At 54.4% G+C, this 18,568-nt stretch overlaps 1 protein-coding gene and 2 long non-coding RNA genes across 3 annotated transcripts; all 3 read left to right on the top strand.

The window, feature by feature from the left end:
- The first annotated feature begins 501 nt into the window (after positions 1-501).
- LOC116184744 (uncharacterized) lies at positions 502-2,488 on the top strand. Its single transcript, XR_013341378.1, has 2 exons — positions 502-647; positions 1,830-2,488. It is a non-coding gene; the product is annotated as an uncharacterized LOC116184744 (long non-coding RNA).
- Positions 2,489-3,767: 1,279 nt separating this feature from the next.
- LOC144247915 (V-type proton ATPase subunit S1-like) lies at positions 3,768-10,049 on the top strand. Its single transcript, XM_077789610.1, has 6 exons — positions 3,768-3,923; positions 4,955-5,078; positions 6,422-6,505; positions 8,018-8,298; positions 8,818-8,858; positions 9,984-10,049. The coding sequence occupies exons 1-4, from the start codon at positions 3,817-3,819 to the stop codon at positions 8,156-8,158; spliced, it is 456 nt and encodes a 151-aa protein (XP_077645736.1). The 5' UTR covers positions 3,768-3,816; the 3' UTR covers positions 8,159-8,298; positions 8,818-8,858; positions 9,984-10,049.
- Positions 10,050-11,528: 1,479 nt separating this feature from the next.
- Positions 11,529-14,077, top strand: LOC144247956 (uncharacterized). The gene is made up of 3 exons (XR_013341397.1): positions 11,529-11,667; positions 12,767-12,814; positions 13,982-14,077. It is a non-coding gene; the product is annotated as an uncharacterized LOC144247956 (long non-coding RNA).
- Positions 14,078-18,568: the final 4,491 nt, after the last annotated feature.

Raw genomic sequence — 18,568 nt, 5'->3', positions numbered from 1 at the left:
TACTGGTCTATACTGGTCTATACTGGTTTATACTGATTTATATCAGTCTATACTGGTTTATACTGGTCTATACTGGTCTATACTGGTTTATACTGGTTCATACTGATTTATATCGGTCTATACTGGTCTATACTGGTCTATACTGGTTCATACTGATTTATATCGGTCTATACTGGTCTATACTGGTCTATACTGGTTCATACTGGTCTATACTGGTTTATAATGGTTCATACTGATTTATATCGGTCTGTACTAGTATATACTGGTCTATATCAGTCTGTACTGGTTTGTACTGGTTTGTACTGGTCCATACTGGTCTATACTGGTTCATACTGGTCTATACTGGTCTATACTGGTTCATACTGGTCTATACTGGTTCATACTGGTCTATACTGGTTTATACTGGTTCATACTGATTTATATCAGTCTATACTGGTATACACTGGTCTATATCAGTCTGTACTGGTTTGTACTGGTTTGTACTGGTCCATACTGGTCTGTACTGGTTTTCCAGGGCCAACGTGCGGCGCATGCACGCGGCCGAGCGCCTCAACGCCGCCATCTTGGCGCGCTCGGGGGGGCGGGGCTGGTGCTGCTGGACCTGCCCCCCCCACCCCCGGCCCGGCCGCGCCGGCCCATGGAGAGCTGTATCCGAAATTTGGGGTGAAAAACCGGGAATTTGGGAAAAATGGGAAAAATGGGAATGGGGAACCCGGCCCGTGGAGAGCTGTATCCGAAATTTGGGGTGAAAAACCGGGAATTTGGGAAAAACGGGAAAAATGGGAAAAATGGGAATGGGGAACCCGGCCCGTGGAGAGCTGTATCCGAAATTTGGGGTGAAAAACCGGGAATTTGGGAAAAACGGGGAAAATGGGAATGGGGAACCCGGCCCGTGGAGAGCTGTATCCGAAATTTGGGGTGAAAAACCGGGAATTTGGGAAAAACGGGAAAAATGGGAAAAAATGGGAACCCGGCCCGTGGAGAGCTGTATCCGAAATTTGGGGTGAAAAACCGGGAATTTGGGAAAAACGGGAAAAATGGGAAAAATGGGAATGGGGAACCCGGCCCGTGGAGAGCTGTATCCGAAATTTGGGGTGAAAAACCGGGAATTTGGGAAAAACGGGAAAAATGGGAAAGTTGGAAATGGGGGAAACTGGGAGGTCACTGGTGGTTACTGGGAGGCCCCTGGGGGTTACTGGTGGGTACTGGTGGTTACTGGGAGGTCACTGGTGGGTACTGGGAAGTTACTGGGAGGTCACTGGGAGGTCACTGGTGTTACTGGTGGTTACTGGGAGGGCACTGGGGGTTACTGGGACGTCACTGGTGGTCACTGGGAGGTTACTGGTCCATACTGGTGTTACTGGGAGGTTACTGGCAGGTAACTGGGAGGTCACTGGGTGTTACTGGTGGTTACTGGGAGGGCACTGGTGTTACTGGGAGGTCACTGGGAGGTCACTGGGAGGTTACTGGTCCATGCTGGTGTTCCTGGGAGGTTACTGGGAGGTTACTGGGAGGTTACTGGCAGGTAACTGGGAGGTTACTGGGAGGTCACTGGGGGTTACTGGGAGGCCCCTGGGGGTTACTGGTGGGTACTGGTGGTTACTGGGAGGGCACTGGTGGGTACTGGGAGGTCACTGGGGGTTACTGGGAGGGCACTGGTGGGTACTGGTTGTTACTGGTGTTACTGGGAAGTCCCTGGAAGGTCACTGGTTGTAACTGGTGGGTACTGGGAGGTCTCTGGGAGGTCCCTGGGGGTCACTGGTCCATACTGGTCCATACTGGTCCATACTGGTCCATACTGGTGTCACTGGTGGCCCTTGACGGCGCAGACCTGGAGTTCCTGGAGGTTCTGACCGAGGGCCTGGGGCCGGTGCTGCTGGTGAGGGACGGGGACGGCGACGGGGACCAGTATGGAACTGGGAGCACTGGGAACGGGACTGGGAGCACTGGGAACGAGACTGGGGAGCCCTGAGAGACCAGTGCTCCCAGTATGGAACTGGGAATGGAACTGGGAGCACTGGGAACGGGACTGGGAGCACTGGGAATGGGACTGGGGAGCCCTGAGAGACCAGTGCTCCCAGTATGGAACTGGGATGGTCCCAGTGCTCCCAGTATGGAACTGGGATAGGCCCAGTGCTCCCAGTATGGAACTGGGAATGGGCCCAGTGCTCCCAGTATGGAACTGGAATGGGCCCGGTGCTCCCAGTATGGAACTGGGAATGGTCCCAGTGCTCCCAGTATGGAACTGGGAATGGGCCCGGTGCTCCCAGTATGGAACTGGGAATGGGCCCGGTGCTCCCAGTATGGAACTGGGATGGTTCCCGTGCTCCCAGTATGGAACTGGGAATGGGCCCGGTGCTCCCAATATGGAACTGGGAATGGTCCCAGTGCTCCCAGTATGGCCCCAGCCCGTTCTGGTTTTTGCACTTGGATTTCAGCAAAATCCTCAATAAACGACCCAAAAATGGAATTTTTGGGAGAAAAATGAGCCGGAAGTTGCAGTTCCTGGGAAATTGGGAATTCTGTGGGGTTTTTGGGGTCCCTGAGGGGAATTTTGGGGTCCCTGAGGGGAATTTTGGGATCCATGAGGGGATTTTGGGGTCCCTGAAGGAATTTTTGGGATTTTGGGGTTCCCTGAGGGGATTTTGTGTTTCTCTGAAGGAATTTTTGGGATTTTGGGGCTCTCTGAGAGGATTTTTTGGGGTTCTCTGAGGGGATTTTGGGGATTTTCTGTTTCTCTGAACGAATTTTTGGGATTTTGGGGCTCTCTGAGGCGATTTTGGGGTTCCCTGAAGGAATTTTTGGGATTTTGGGGCTCCCTGAGAAGATTTTTTGGGGTTCTCTGAGGGGATTTTGGGTTTCCCTGAAGGAATTTTTTGGTATTTTGGGGCTCCCTGAGGGGATTTTGGGGTCTCTGGGGGAATTTTGGGGTCCCTGAGGGGATTTTGGGGTTCCCTGAAGGAACTTCTGGGATTTTTGGAGATCTCTGAGGGGATTTTGGGGTTCCTTGGAGAAATTTTTTGGGATTTTGGGGCTCTCTGAGGGGATTTTTTTTGTGTTCTCTGAGGGGATTTTGGGGTTCCTAAGTGGATTTTGGGGTCTCTGGGGGAATTTTGGAGTCCCTGAGGGGATTTTGGGGTTCCCTGGAGGAATTTTTTGGGATTTTTGGGATCTCTGAGGGGATTTTGGGGTTCCCTGAAGGAATTTTTAGGATTTTTGGGATCTCTGAGGGGATTTTGAGGTTCCCTGAAGGAATTTTTTGGGATTTTTGGGATCTCTGAGGGGATTTTGAGGTTCCCTGAAGGAATTTTTAGGATTTTTGGGATCTCTGAGTGGATTTTGAGGTTCCCTGAAGGAATTTTTAGGATTTTTGGGATCTCTGAGTGGATTTTGAGGTTCCCTGAAGGAATTTTTAGGATTTTTGGGATCTCTGAGGGGATTTTGAGGTTCCCTGTAGGAATTTTTTGGGATTTTTGGAGATCTCTGAGGGGATTTTAGGACGGGGGGCGTGGCCACCGCAGAGAGGGGGCGTGACCAACGCTGAGGAGGGGGCGTGGCCTCTTCCGCCAGAGTGCCGTGTGCACCGCGGGGGGGCGTGGTCTCTGCCGAGGGGGCGTGGCCATCCCTGAGGGGAGCGCTCCAAGATGGCGGCCGCGCTGTGGGCGGTGCTGAGGGGGCGTGGTCACTGCAGAGAAGGGGGCGTGGCCTATTGCGCCAAAGCGCAGCGTCCAATGCGGAGGGGGCGTGGCCTCCCGCGCTAAGGGGCGTGGCCTCCCGCGCTAAGGGGCGTGGCCATCCCTGAGGGGCCGCTCCAAGATGGCGGCCGCGCTCTGGGCCCTGCTCGGGGCTTTGGCCGCGCTCGGGCCGGGCCCGGCGCTGGCGGCGGCCCCGCGGCTCCCGCTGCTCGTCTGGAGCACCGAGAGGTGCGAGCGGGCCCGGGCCGGGCCCTGAGGGGGATTTGGGGGGGTTTGGGGGGGATTTTGGGGGGTTTGGGGGGATTTGGGGGGGATTTGGGGGGTTTGGGGGGGATTTTGGGGGTTTGGGGGGAATTTGGGGGGGTTCGAGGGGGATGTTGGGGGGTCTGAGGGAGATTTGGGGGGGATTTTGGGGGTTTGGGGCGGGTTGCAGGGGGTTCGAGGGGGACTTGGGGGGATTGCGGGGGGTTCGAGGGGGATGTTGGGGGGTCTGAGGGAGATTTGAGGGGGTTTGGGGGGGATTTGAGGGGGTCTGGGGGGGATTTCGGGGTGTTTGGCGGGGTCTGGGGGGGATTTTAGTGGTTTGGGGGGGATTTCGGGGGGTCTGGGGGGGATTTCGGGGGGTCTGGGGGATCTGGTGGGGATTTTGAGGGATCTGGGGAGGATTTTGGGGGTCTGAGGGAGATTTGAGGGGGTCTGAGGAGGATTTTGGGGCGTCTGGCGGCTCCGGGGGGTATTTTGGGGGCTCTGAGGGGGATTTCGGGGGGTCTGGGGGGGATTTTGGGGAGCTGAGGGGGTTTGGGGGCGCTGAGGGGTCTCACAAAAATCCCGCAGGGCAGCCTGGGGAGATTTGGGGTCTTTTATGGGGAACTTGGGCCCTTTTTGGGGGAATTTGGGGCTTTTTTGGGGGAGTTTTGAGGGGGTTTGGGGGGATGAGAGTCCTCGGGGGTGTTTGGGGGGGGTCTCAGGGGTCTTTTGGGGGGAATTTGGGGCTTTTTTGGGAGATTTGCGGGGATTTGAGGAGGTTTTGGGGGCCTATGGCTGATTTTTGGGTCCCTGTGGATAAATTTGGGTTCCCTGGCTGATTTTGGATCCGTATGGATAAATTTGGGTTCCCTGGCTGGTTTTGGGGGTCCCTGGCTGGTTTTGGGGTCCCTGTGGATAAATCTGGGTTCCCTGGCTGATTTTGGGGTCCCTGTGGATAATTTTGGGGTCCCTGTGGATAATTTTGGGGTCCCTGGCTGATTTTGGGGTCCCAGGTCGCTGTGGCCCCCCCAGCCCCTCCCCGCGGGCCGGGCGCTGTCGGAGCCGGAGCTGCAGCAGCTGCTGGAGCCGGGGCTGCGCCGGGGCCCGCGCACGGTGCTGCTCTTCCTGCAGGACCAGGTCAGCCCCAAAACCCCCGAAACAGCCCCAAAAACATCCCAAAGTAACCCTGAAATATCCACAAAAATATCCCAAAATAATCCTAAACTATCCCCAGAAATATCCCAAAATAACTCTAAAATAACCACAAAAATATCCTGAAAATATCCTGAAATGTCCCCAAAAATATCCCAAACTAACCCTAAAAATATCCATAAAAATATCCTGAAACATCTCCAAAAATATCGATAAAAATACCCTGAAATATTCCCAAAAATATCCATAAAAATATCCCCAAAAACATCCATAAAAATATCCTGAAATATCCCGAAAATATACATAAAAATATCTAGAAAGATCCCCAAAAATATACATAAAAATATTGAGAAATACCCCCAAAAATATACATAAATATCCATAAAAATACCCTGAAATATTCCTAAAAATATCCATAAAAGTATCCCCAAATATCTCAGTAAATATCCATAAAAATACCTCGAAATGACCTCAAAAATATCCATAAAAATATCACAAAATATCCCCCAAAATATCCCAAAACATCCCTAAAAATATTCTGAAATAATTTACTGGCCCCGCCCCCGAGGCTCTGGCCCCGCCCCCCGATGCTCTGGCCCCGCCCCTGAGGCTCTGGCCCCGCCCCCGAGGCTCTGGCCCCGCCCCCGAGGCTCTGGCCCCGCCCCCCGATGCTCTGGCCCCGCCCCTGAGGCTCTGGCCCCGCCCCCGAGGCTCTGGCCCCGCCCCTGATGCTCTGGCCCCGCCCCTGAGGCTCTGGCCCCGCCCCCGATGCGCTGGCCCCGCCCCCTGAGGCGCTGGCCCCGCCCCCTGAGGCTCTGGCCCCGCCCCTGATGCTCTGCCCCCGCCCCCTGAGGCTCTGGCCCCGCCCCTGAAGGCTCTGGCCCCGCCCCTGAGGCTCTGGCCCCGCCCCTGAGGCTCTGGCCCCGCCCCTGAGGCTCTTGCCCCGCCCCCGAGGCTCTGGCCCCGCCCCCGATGCGCTGGCCCCGCTCCCTGAGGCGCTGGCCCTGCCCCCTGAGGCTCTGGCCCCGCCCCCTGATGATCCGGCCCCGCCCCCTGATGCTCTGGGCCCGCCCCCTGAGGCTCTGGCCCCGCCCCCTGATGCTCTGGCCCCGCCCCCTGAGGCTCTGGCCCCGCCCCCTGAGGCTCTGGCCCCGCCCCCCGATGCTCTGGCCCCGCCCCCTGAGGCTCTGGCCCCGCCCCCGATGCTCTGGCCCCGCCCCCTGAGGCTCTGGCCCCGCCCCCTGAGGCTCTGGCCCCGCCCCCCGATGCTCTGGCCCCGCCCCCCGATGCTCTGGCCCCGCCCCCTGAGGCTCTGGCCCCGCCCCCAGCTGTCCCTGGAGGATTTCACGGCGTTCGGAGCCAGCGGAGCCGGAGGGGCCGGAGGGGCCGGAGGGGCCTTCCCCAGGCTGCAGGTGGGGGAGGGGCTGGGGAGGGGGAGGGGCCATGGGGAGGGGCCATGGGGAGGGGCGAGGGGGAGGGGCCAGAGGGAGGGTCCATGGGGGAGGGGCCATGGGGAGGGGGAGGGGCGAGAGGGAGGGGCCATGGGGAGGGGGAGGGGACATGGGAGGGGCCATGGGGAGGGGGAGGGGCCATGGGGAGGGGCCATGGGGAGGGGGAGGGGCCATGGGGAGGGGGAGGGGCGATGGGAGGGGCCATGGGGAGGGGAGGGGCCATGGGGAGGGGCGAGGGGGAGGGGCCAGAGGGAGGGGGAGGGGCGAGGGGAGGGGCCATGGGGAGGGGCCATGGGGAGGGGGAGGGGCCAGAGGGAGGGGCCATGGGGAGGGGGAGGGGCCAGAGGGAGGGGCCATGGGGAGGGGGAGAGGCAAAGGGGGAGGGGCTGGGGAAGGGGAGGGGCCATGGGGAGGGGGAGGGGCTGTGGCGAGGAGGAGAAGGGGAGGGGTCAATGCAGTGGGGGAGGGGTTAATGGGGAAGGGGAGGGGCCAATGAGGGGGAGCAATGGGGGAGGGGCTCATGGAGGGGGGAGGGGCTAATGGAGGAGGAGAAAGGGAGGGGCTGAGGGGGAGGGGTCAGTGGGGGAGGGGCCAAGGGGGAGGGGCAGTGGGGTGGGGGAGGGGAAATGGGGGAGGGGAAATGGGGGAGGGGCCATGGGGGAGGGGCCAATGGGGGAGGGGCCATGGGGAGGGGCCATGGGGGAGGGGCAGTGGGGTGGGGGAGGGGCGATGGGAGGGGCAGTGGGGGAGGGCAGAGGGGTGGGGGAGGGGCGATTGGGGTTTCCGCTTTTTTGGGGTCATTTTGGGGTTTTTTTGGGGTCATTTCAGAATTTTTGGGATTTTTCTGTTCCGGGGTTCCTTGGGGTCAGCGCTGCCCATCCCGCGGTGGGATTTGGGGTCACTTTTGGGATTTTTGGGATTTCTGTTTTCCAGGACGCCCTGGGCTCGGCGGGATCAGCGCTGCCCATCCCCCCCGGTGGGATTTGGGCTCATTTTTGGGATTTTTGGGATTTTCCTGTTCCAGGACGCCCTGGGGTCAACGGGGTCAGCACTGCCCATCCCTGTGGTGGGATTTGGGCTCATTTTTGGGATTTTTGGGACTTTCCTGTTCCAGGATGCCCTGGGGTCAGCGGGGTCAGCACTGACCGTCCCCGCGGTGGGATTTGGGCTCATTTTTGGGATTTTTGGGGTTTCTGTTTTCCAGGACGCCTGGGGTCAGCGGGGTCAGCACTGACCGTCCCCGCGGTGGGATTTGGGCTCATTTTTGGGATTTTTGGGATTTCTGTTTTTTAGGACGCCCTGGGCTCGGCGGGCTCCTCGCTGACCGTCCCCGCGGTGGGATTTGGGGTCACTTTTGGGATTTTTGGGGTTTCTGTTTTCCAGGACGCCCTGGGCTCGGCGGGCTCCTCGCTGACCGTCCCCGCGGTGGGATTTGGGCTCATTTTTGGGATTTTTGGGATTTCTGTTTTCCAGGACGCCCTGGGCTCGGCGGGCTCCTCGCTGACCGTGCCCGCGGTGGCCGGAGCGGCCGCGGCCGCGCTGCCGCTGACCCTGCAGCGCCTGCTGGCGCCCCTCCCCCCCTGCGGCTGCCCGGGGGGGCTCTGGCCGGGCTGAGGCTGAACCGGACGGAGCCGGGGGCGACAACGGGGGCGACAACGGGACTGACCACGGGAGTGACCACAGGAGTGACCACGGGAGTGACCCCCTGAGTGACCCCAGCCCAGCCTGCTGCTCGTGGGGCTGCCCCACAGACGGTGAGTGACCCCAGGGTGACCCTGAGTGACCCCTGAGTGACCCCTGAGTGACCACTGAGTGACCACTGAGTGACCACTGAGTGACCAACTGACCACTGAGTGACCCCTGAGTGACCAATGAGTGACCCCAGGGTGACCCCTGAGTGACCCCGGAGTGACCCCGAGTGACCCCGAGTGACCAATGATGACCCCAGGGTGACCCCGGAGTGACCCCGGAGTGACCCCGGAGTGACCCCGAGTGACCTCTGAGTGACCCTGAGTGACCTCTGAGTGACCTCTGAGTGACCGCTGAGTGACCCCTGAGTGACCCCTGAGTGACCTCTGAGTGACCTTGGAGTGACCCTGAGTGACCCCGGTGACCTTGAGTGACCCTAAGTGACCCCAGAGTGGCCCAGAGTGACTCCTGCATGACCCCTGACCCCTGCGTGACCCCTGACCCTGCGTGACCCCTGACCCCTGAGTGACCCCTGACCCCTGAGTGACCCCACGGGCCCCCTGACTCTCCCCTCCCCCCCCCAGCTCCAGCCTGATGGGAGCCAGAGAGGCGCTGAGCAGGAACGGTGAGGGACTGGGAGGACTGAGGAGGGGGAACTGGGAGGGACTGGGAGGGACTGGGAGGGAACTGGGAGGGATTGGGGGGGACTGGGGACTGGGGGGACTGGGAGGGATGGGAGGGACTGGGAGGGACTGGGGGAACTGGGAGGGACTGGGAGGGAACTGGGAGGGACTGGGAGGGACTTGGAGGGACTGGGGGGAACTGGGAGGGACTGGGAGGGACTGGGAGGGAACTGGGAGGGACTGGGAGGGACTGGGAGGGACTGGGAGGGAACTGGGAGGGACTGGGAGGGACTGGGGGGACTGGGAGGGAACTGGGAGGGAACTGGGAGGAACTGGGAGAGACTGGGAGGGACTGGGAGGGACTGGGAGAGACTGGGAGGGAACTGGGAGGGACTGGGGGGAACTGGGGGAAACTGGGAGGGACTGGGAGGAACTGGGAGGGACTGGGAGGGACTGGGAGGGACTGGGGGGAACTGGGGGGAACTGGGGGGAACTGGGGGACTGGGAGGAACTGGAGGGAACTGGGATAAACTGGGAGGGACTGGGAGGGACTGGGAGCCAAATTGGGAACATGGGAGGGACTGGGGTGAGCTTGGGGCTGATTTTGGGCTGGATTTTGGGGTAATTTTGGGTGATTTTGGGGCACGGACGCCGTGCTGGGGGAGGTGGATTTGGGGTGAGTTTGGGGTGAATTTGGGGGTGATTTTGGGGTAATTTTGGGTGATTTTTGGCACAGACGCCGTGCTGGGGGAGGTGGATTTGGGGTGAATTTTGGATCAGTTTTTGGGGTGAATTTCGGGGTAATTTTGGGGTAATTTTGGGTCATTTTGGGGCACAGACGCCGTGCTGGAGGAGGTGGATTTGGGGTGAATTTGGGGTCAGTTTTTGGGGTAATTTTGGGGTAATTTTGGCCGTTTTTGGCACAGACGCCGTGCTGGGGGAGGTGGATTTGGGGTGAATTTTGGGATCAGTTTTTGGGGTGAATTTCGGGGTAATTTTGGGGTAATTTTGGGTCATTTTGGGGCACAGACGCCGTGCTGGAGGAGGTGGATTTGGGGTGAATTTGGGGTCAGTTTTTGGGGTGATTTTGGGTGATTTTGGGGTAATTTTGGCCGTTTTTGGCACAGACGCCGTGCTGGGGGAGGTGCTGCGGGTGCTGCAGCAGGAGCGGATCCCGTACACGGCGCTGCTGAGCGGAGAGCGGCCGGCGGTGAGTGACCCCTGACCCCTGAGTGACCCTGACCCCTGAGTGACCCCTGACCCCTGAGTGACCCCTGAGTGACCCCTGAGTGACCCTGACCCCTGAGTGACCCCTGAGTGACCCCTGACCCCTGAGTGACCCCTGACCCCTGAGTGACCCCTGAGTGACCCTGACCCCTGAGTGACCCCTGACCCCTGAGTGACCCCTGAGTGACCCTGAGTGACCCTGAGTGACCCTGACCCCTGAGTGACCCCTGAGTGACCCCTGAGTGACCCCTGAGTGACCCCTGACCCCTGAGTGACCCCTGACCCCTGAGTGACCCCTGAGTGACCCCTGACCCCTGAGTGAACCCTGACCCCTGAGTGACCCTGAGTGACCCTGAGTGACCCCTGACCCCTGAGTGACCCTGAGTGACCCTGAGTGACCCCTCCAGGTTCCTCCCCCTCCCTTTTCCTTTCCCAATTTTTAGTTTCCCTTCCCCAAATTTTGGGTTTTCCTCCCTAATTTTGACATTTCCCCCCCAAAGTTCAGTTTTTCCCCCCCAAATTTCATATTTCTCCCCTCATTTTGTCATTTCCTCCCGAATTTTGGTTTTTCCTCCCTAACTTTGTCATTTCCCCCCCAAATTTCGTGTTTCCCCCCAAATTTCATTTCCCCCCCCCAAATTTCATATTTCCTCCCTAATTCCGGCGTCTCCCCCAGGACCCCCACCCACCCTCCCCCCTAAATTTTGGGTTTTTCCTCCCCAATTTTGACATTTCCCCCCCAAATTTCGTGTTTCCCCCAAATTTCGTGTTTCCCCCCCAAATTTCGTTTTTCCCCCCCCAAATTTCATATTTCCTCCCTAATTCTGGTGTCTCCCCCCAGGACCCCCACCCACCCTCCCCCTAAATTTTGGGTTTTTCCTCCCCAATTTTGACATTTCCCCCCCAAATTTCATTTTCCCCCCAAATTTCATGTTTTCCCCCAAATTTCGGTTTTTTCCCCCCAAATTTCAGTTTTCCCCCCAAATTTCACATTTCCTCCCTAATTCCGGCGTCTCCCCAGGACCCCCACCCGCCCTCCCCCACTAATTTTGGGTTTTTCCTCCCCAATTTTGTCATTTCCCCCCCAAATTTCAGTTTTTCCCCCCCAAATTTCGTTTTTCCCCCCCCAAATTTCATATTTCCTCCCTAATTCTGGTGTCTCCCCCAGGACCCCCACCCACCCTCCCCCCTAAATTTTGGGTTTTTCCTCCCCAATTTTGACATTTCCCCCCAAATTTCATTTTCCCCCCCAAATTTCATGTTTTCCCCCCAAATTTCAGTTTTTCCGCCCCAAATTTCGTGTTTTCCCCCCAAATTTCCTCCCTAATCCCGGCGTCTCCCGCAGGCCCCCCGCCCGCCCTCCCCCCCGGATTTTGGGGGTCCCCGGCGGGCGCTGCTGGCCCGGGGGGAGGGGGAGGCGCCGCCCCTGCGCTGGCCCCCCCAGGGGGACCCCAAAATCCTGCTCTGGGCCCGGAACCTGTCGGTGACGCTCGGGGGGCGCCCCCAGGACCTCACCCCAAAAACCTTCGGGCCCGGCGCCGACGTGGATTTGGGGGGCTCCGCCTGGAACCCCCACGAGGCCCGGTGAGCACGGGGGGACGGGGAATTCGGGGGGATGGGGAATTCGGGGGGACGGGGGGATTCGGGGGGACGAGGGAATTCAGGGGACTGGGAATTCGGGGGGACGGGGGGATTTGGGGGGACGGGGGAATTTGGGGGGTTTGGGGAATTCGGGGGGACGGGGGAATTCGGGGGACGGGGGGATTTGGGGGGACGGGGGAATTCGGGGGACGGGGGGATTTGGGGGGTTTGGGGGGATTTGGGGGGTCCTGGAGGAGATTTGGGGGGTTTGGGGTGGATTTGGGGGCTCCTCCTGGAGCCCCCACGAGGCCCGGTGAGCACGGGGGGGACGGGGAAATTCGGGGGGACGGGGAATTTGGGGGGATTTGGGGGAATTTGGGGGGTTTGGGGGAATTTGGGGTGGATTTGGGGTGGATTTGGGGGGTTGGGGGCAGATTTGGGGGGTCCTGGGGAAATTCAGGGGGTTTGGGGAAATTTGGGGGGATTTGGAGCAAATTTGGGGGGGGTTTGGGTTAATTTGGGGGGTTTGGGGGAAATTTGGGGGGGTCCTGGGGAAATTTGGAGGGATTGGGGAAATTTGGGGGAGTTTGGGGCGGGTTTGGGGTGGATTTGGGGGAAATTTGGGGGATTTGGGATGGATTTGGGGGGTCCTGGAGGAGATTTGGGGGGGTCCCAGAGGGGGTTTGGGGAAATTTGGGGGGGTTTGGGGTGGATTTGGGCGGGTTTGGGGCAAATTTGGGGGGTCCTGGAGGAGATTTGGGGAAAATTTGGGGTGGTTTTTGGAAGGTTTTTGGGGGTTTGGGGGTTTTGGGGTTTTGGGGGTGGTTTGGAGTTTTTTGGGGTGGTTTTTGGGGTGGTTTTTGGGGTTTTTTGGGTGGTTTTGGGTGTGGTTTTTGGGGGTTTTAAGGTTTGGGGTTTTTGGGGTGGTTTGGGGGGTTTTGGGGGTTTTTGGGGTTTGGTGTTTTTGATGTTTTGGGTTTTGGGAGGTTTTGAGGTGGTTTTGGTGATTTTGGGGTTTTTGGGGTGGTTTTTGGGGTGTTTTTTGTGGTTTTTGGGGTGTTTTTTGGGGTTTTTGGGGTGCCCCTGACCCTCTCCCCCCCAGGTTGGTTCTGCGCTACCCTGAGGTTTTTGGGGAGCCCCTGAACATCACGTGAGTGAATTTGGGGTTTTTTGGGGGGTTTTGGGGATTTTTTGGGGGTGGGGGAGGCAAATTTGGGGTTTTTTGGGGGGATTTGGGGTTTTTTGGGTTTGGGGGAGGTGAATTTGGGGTTTTTGGGGGGATTTTGGTTTTTTTGGGGGGTTTTTGAGGTGGGGCTCTCATTTCTGGGATCATTTTGGGATTATTCTAGGATTTTTGGGGCAGGGATGGAATTTTTGGGGTTATTTTGGCATTTTCAGGTTTTTTGACCTGTGAATTCCAATTTTTGGGGTTATTTCAGCATTTTTAGGTTTTTCAGGCCGGGGATTCCATTTTTTGGGTTCATTTTGGGATTTTTTTGGCGATTTTTGGGGCAGATCTCTCATTTTTGGGGTTTTTGGGGCAGGAATTCCATTTTTTGGGTTTATTTCGGGATTTTTAGGTTTTTCGGGCCAGGGATTCCATTTTTTGGGTTTATTTCAGCATTTTTAGGATTTTTGGGCTGCGAATTCCATTTTTTGGGTTTATTTTGGGTTTTTTAGGTTTTTTGGGCCGGGGATTCCATTTTTTGGGTTTATTTCGGGATTTTTAGTTTTTTCGGGCCGGGGATTCCATTTTTTGGGTTTATTTTGGGATTTTTAGTTTTTTCGGGCCGGGGATTCCATTTTTTGGGTTTATTTTGGGATTTTTAGGTTTTTTGGGCCGGGGATTCCGTTTTTTGGGTTTATTTTGGGATTTTTAGGTTTTTTTGGGCCGGGGATTCCATTTTTTGGGTTTATTTTGGGATTTTTTGGCAATTTCTGGGGCAGATCTCTCATTTTTGGGGTTTTTGGGGCAGGAATTCAATTTTTTGGGTTTATTTCGTGATTTTTAGGTTTTTTGGGCCGGGGATTCCATTTTTTGGGTTTATTTGGGGATTTTTAGGTTTTTCGGGCTGGGGATTCCATTTTTTGGGTTTATTTTGGATTTTTTAGGTTTTTTGGGCCGGGGATTCCATTTTTGGGGTTTATTTTTGGATTTTTAGTTTTTTTCGGGCCGGGGATTACATTTTTTGGGTTTATTTCAGGATTTTTAGTTTTTTCGGGCCGGGGATTCCGTTTTTTGGGTTTATTTCATGATTTTTAGGTTTTTTGCACCGGGGATTCCATTTTCTTGGGTTCATTTGGGATTTTTTTGCAGGTTCCTGCTGCGCCGGGCCTGGTTCCCGGTCTCGGGGCGCCCCTGGGCGTGGCTGGAGGAAATCGGGGTGACCCTGGGGGGGGCCCCCCCCGCCCGATTCCGCGTTCGGGGCGCGGCCGCCCCCTCCCCCCTGGGCTGGCGCTGCGGAGATTTGGGGACCCCCGGGCCCCTCCTGCTGCCCCTCCCCCCCTGGAGCAGAGCCAGCGCTGGGGGATCCGGATCCGCGACCTGCAGGTACCCCAAAATCCCAAAAACGGCATTAAGTGGGCTAAAATGTCCTCAAAACACCCCAAAATCCGGAAAAATGGCATTAAATGGGCTAAAAATGCACTTAGAATACCCTAAAAACACCTCAAAATCCCAAAAATGGCATTAAATGGGCTAAAAATGCACTTAGAATACCCAAAAAACCCCCAAACCACCCCAAAATCTGAAAAATGGCATTAAATGGGCTAAAAATGCACTTAGAAAACCCAAAACACCCCCAAACCACCCCAAAATCCGGAAAAATGACATTAAATGGGCTAAAAATCCACTTAGAATACCCTAAAAACACCTCAAAATCCCAAAAATGGCATTAAATGGGCTAAAAATGCACTTAGAATACCCAAAACACCCCCAAACCACCCCAGAATCTGAAAAATGGCATTAAATGGGCTAAAAATGCACTTAGAATACCCTAAAAACCCCAAAAACACCCCAAAATCCTGAAAAAAATCGCATTAAAATGGTCTAAAATGCACTTAAAATACCCTAAAAACACCCCAGAATCCCCAAATTCCATTGAATGGGCTAAAATGTCATAAAAACTCCCTAAAAACCCCAAAACCACCTCAAAATTCTGAAAAATTCCATTAAATGGGCTAAAATGCACTTAAAATACCCAAAAACCCCTAAAACCACCCCAAAATTCGGGAAAATTCCATTAAATGGGCTAAAATGCACTTAAAATACCCAAAAACCCCTAAAACCACCCCAAAATTCCGGAAAATTCCATTAAATGGGCTAAAATGCACTTAAAATACCCAAAAACCCCTAAAACCACCCCAAAATTTGGGAAAATTCCATTAAATGGGCTAAAATGCACTTAAAATACCCAAAAACCCCTAAAACCACCCCAAAATTCGGGAAAATTCCATTAAATGGGCTAAAATGTACTTAGAATACACCAAAAACCCTAAAAACACCCCGAAATCCAGAAAAATGACATTAAATAGGTTAAAATGTCCTAAAAACACCTTTAAATACCCTAAAAAGCCCCAAAAAACCTAAAAGTGCCCTGAAATCCTCTAAAAATGCCCCAAAATACCCTGAGAAACCCTAAAAACAGCCAGAAAAGCCAAAAAACCCCAAAAAATTCTCTAAAATCCGTGAAAAGCACCCGGAAAACCCAAAAGAAACCCAAAAATGGGGGGTGAAAATGGGGGGGACCCCAAAAATGGGAACAAGGTGTGGAAAATGGGATTGGGGACCCCAAAAACAGAGGGGGGACCCCAAAAATGGGACTGGGGACCCCAAAAATGGGGGAACACCCCAAAAATGGGGGAGGGACCCCAAAACTGGGAACAAGGGGTGGAAAATGGACCCCAAGAACACAGGGGGACCCCCAAAATGGGATTGGGGACCCCAAAACTGGGGGAGGGACCCCAGAAATGGGAATGTCAAGGGTGAAAAATGGGAAAAGGGTTCCCAAAAACAGAGGGGGGACCCCAACAAATGGGACTGGGGACCCCAAAAATGGGAAAAAGAACCCCAAAAGCGGGATTTAGGACCCCGAAAATGGGGGAGGGACCCCAAAAATGGGATTTAGGACCCCAAAAATGGGATTGGGGACCCCAAAAATGGGACTGGGGACCCCAAAAATGGGATTGGGGACCCAAAAATGGGGGAGGGACCCCAAAACTGGGAACAAGGGGCGGAAAATGGACCCCAAAAAGACTGAGGGGACCCCAAAATGGGATTGAGGACCCCAAAAATGGGATTGAGGACCCCAAAAATGGGACAGGGAACCCTGAAAATGGGACTGGGGACCCCAAAAATGGGAAAAGGGACCCCAAAATGGGACTGGGGACCCCAAAACTGGGAACAAGGGGTGGAACATGGACCCCAAAAACACTGGGGGGACCCCGAAGTGGGACTGGGGACCCCAAAAATGGGAAAAGGGACCCCAAAAATGGGATTTAGGACCCCAAAAACAGAGGGGAGACCCCAGAATGGGAATGGGAACCCCAAAAATGGGACAGGGGACCCCAAGATGAGACCGACGCCCCCAAAAAGGCGACGAGGGAACCCCAAAACCCATCGGGGGCGACCCCAAACTCCGATGGGGGGAGGGGGTGGGGCTGACCCCTCCCCCCAAATTCCGGGTTTCCCCCCCAATTTTCCCGTTTTTTCTCTTTTCCTCCGGCAGGTTCAGGGGTTCAACGTGTCCGGGGCCGTTTTTGGGGGGGCCTCGGACTGCGCCGGGTTTTTCGGGGCGGGGGCGTGGATGGGGCTGATCTCGGGGGGGCTCCTGCTGGGGGGGCTCCTGCTGGGGGGGGGGGTCCTGCTGGGGCTGCGCCCCTCGGATCGCTTCGACGACCCCCGGGGACCCCCCCTGCCCGTGCCCCCCGCCGAGTGAGGGCCCCGCCTTGGGGGTGGGACAACGGGGGGGAGAGAAAATTGGGGGGAATGGGAAAATTTGGGGGGAAAATGTGAAAATTGGGGGGAAAAGAGAAAAATTGGGGGGAAATGTGAAAATTTGGGGGGAAAAGAGAAAAATTGGGGGAAAATGTGAAAATTTGGGGGAAATGTGAAAATTTGGGGGGAAAAGAGAAAATTTTGGGGGAAATGTGAAAATTTGGGGGAAATGTGAAAATTTGGGGGGAAAAGAGAAAAATTGGGGGGGAATGTGAAAATTTGGGGGGAAAAGAGAAAAATTGGGGGGAAATGTGAAAATTTGGGGGAATACACATAAATTTGGGGGGGAAATGTGAAAATTGGGGGGAAAAGAGAAAAATTGGGGGGAAAAGAGAAAAATTGGGGGGAAAAGAGAAAAATTGGGGGGGAATGTGAAAATTGGGGGGGGAAAGAGAAAAATTGGGGGGAAAATGTGAAAATTGGGGGGAAATGTGAAAATTTGGGGGAAATACGCAAAAATTTGGGGGGAAATGTGAAAATTTGGGGGGAAATGTGAAAATTTGGGGGGAAAATATGAAAATTTGGGGGAAATACGCAAAAATTTGGGGGGAAAAGAGAAAATTTGGGGTGAAAAGAGAAAATTTGGGGGGAAATGTGAAAATTGGGGGGAAATGTGAAAATTTGGGGGAAATATGCGAAAATTTGGGGAGGAAATGTGAAAATTGGGGGGAAAATGTGAAAATTGGGGGGGAAAAGAGAAAATTGGAGGAAAATGTGAAAATTTGGGGGAAAAATGTGAAAATTGGGGGGAAAAAGTGAAAATTTGGGGGAAATACGTGAAAATTTGGGGGAAAAATGAAAATTTGGGGGGAAATGTGAAAATTTGGGGGGAAAATGCGAAAAAGATGGGGGAAATGCGAAAATTTGGGGGAAAATGTGAAAATTTGGGGGAAAATACGCAGAAATTTGGGGAAATGCAAAAATTTTGGGGAAAATGTGAAAATTTGGGGGGAAAAGAGAAAATTGGGGGGAAAATGCAAAAAAGATGGGGGAAATGTAAAAATTTGGGGGAAAATGAGAAAATTTGGGGGAAATGCAAAAATTTGGGGGGAAATGAGAAAATTTGGGGGGGAAATGTGAAAATTGGGGGGAAATGTGAAAATTTGGGGGAAATATGCGGAAATTTGGGGGAAATACGCGGAAATTTGGGGAAAATGAGAAAATTTGGGGGGAAATGCAAAAATTTGGGGGAAAAGAGAAAATTTGGGGGGAAATGCAAAAATTTTTGGGAAAATATAAAAATTTGGGAGAAAAAGTGAAAATTTGCAGGAAAATGTGAAAATTAGGGGGAAAATGAGAAAATTTGGGGAAAATGCAAAAATTTTGGGAGAAAATGCGAAAATTCAGATTAAAAATCACAAAAATTTGGGGGAGAAATCTTAAAAAATTAGGGAAAAAAATCCTGGAAGTTTGGGGGGAAAATCCCAAAAATCTGTAGTAAAAATCCCAAAAGTTCAAGGCAGAAATCCCAAAAATTTGGGGGAGAAATCCTAAAAAATTGGAGTAAAAATCCCAAAAGTTTCAGAGAGAAATCCTGAAAGTTTGGGGGAAAACCTCCCAAAATCGGAGGAAAATTCCCCAAAAAATCGAGGGAAGAAATGCCCCAAAATTGGGGAGAAATAAGCAAAAAATGGGGAAAAAAAAAATCCAAAAATTGGAGAAAAATCCCACCAAAAAATCAGTGAAAAAAATTCCAAATATTTGAGATAAAACCTCAAAAAATTGTAAAAAAAAATCCCAAAAAATTAGAGAAAAACTCCCAAAATTGGAGAGAAATCCCCCCAAATTTTTTTTCTCAGATTTTTTGAATAAAAACCCCAAAAATGGGAAAAAAATCCCAAATTTCCGCGGATCCCCCGAGCCCCTCCCCCCCTTTGGCCCCTCCCCCTCCCATTTTTGGGGTCCCCA

The sequence above is a fragment of the Lonchura striata genome, chromosome 36 (assembly GCF_046129695.1).
Source record: "Lonchura striata isolate bLonStr1 chromosome 36, bLonStr1.mat, whole genome shotgun sequence".
In the NCBI taxonomy this organism is placed as follows: domain Eukaryota; kingdom Metazoa; phylum Chordata; class Aves; order Passeriformes; family Estrildidae; genus Lonchura; species Lonchura striata.
Note: the sequence above shows the minus strand (reverse complement) of the source record. Positions and strands in the feature narration are given on the sequence as shown.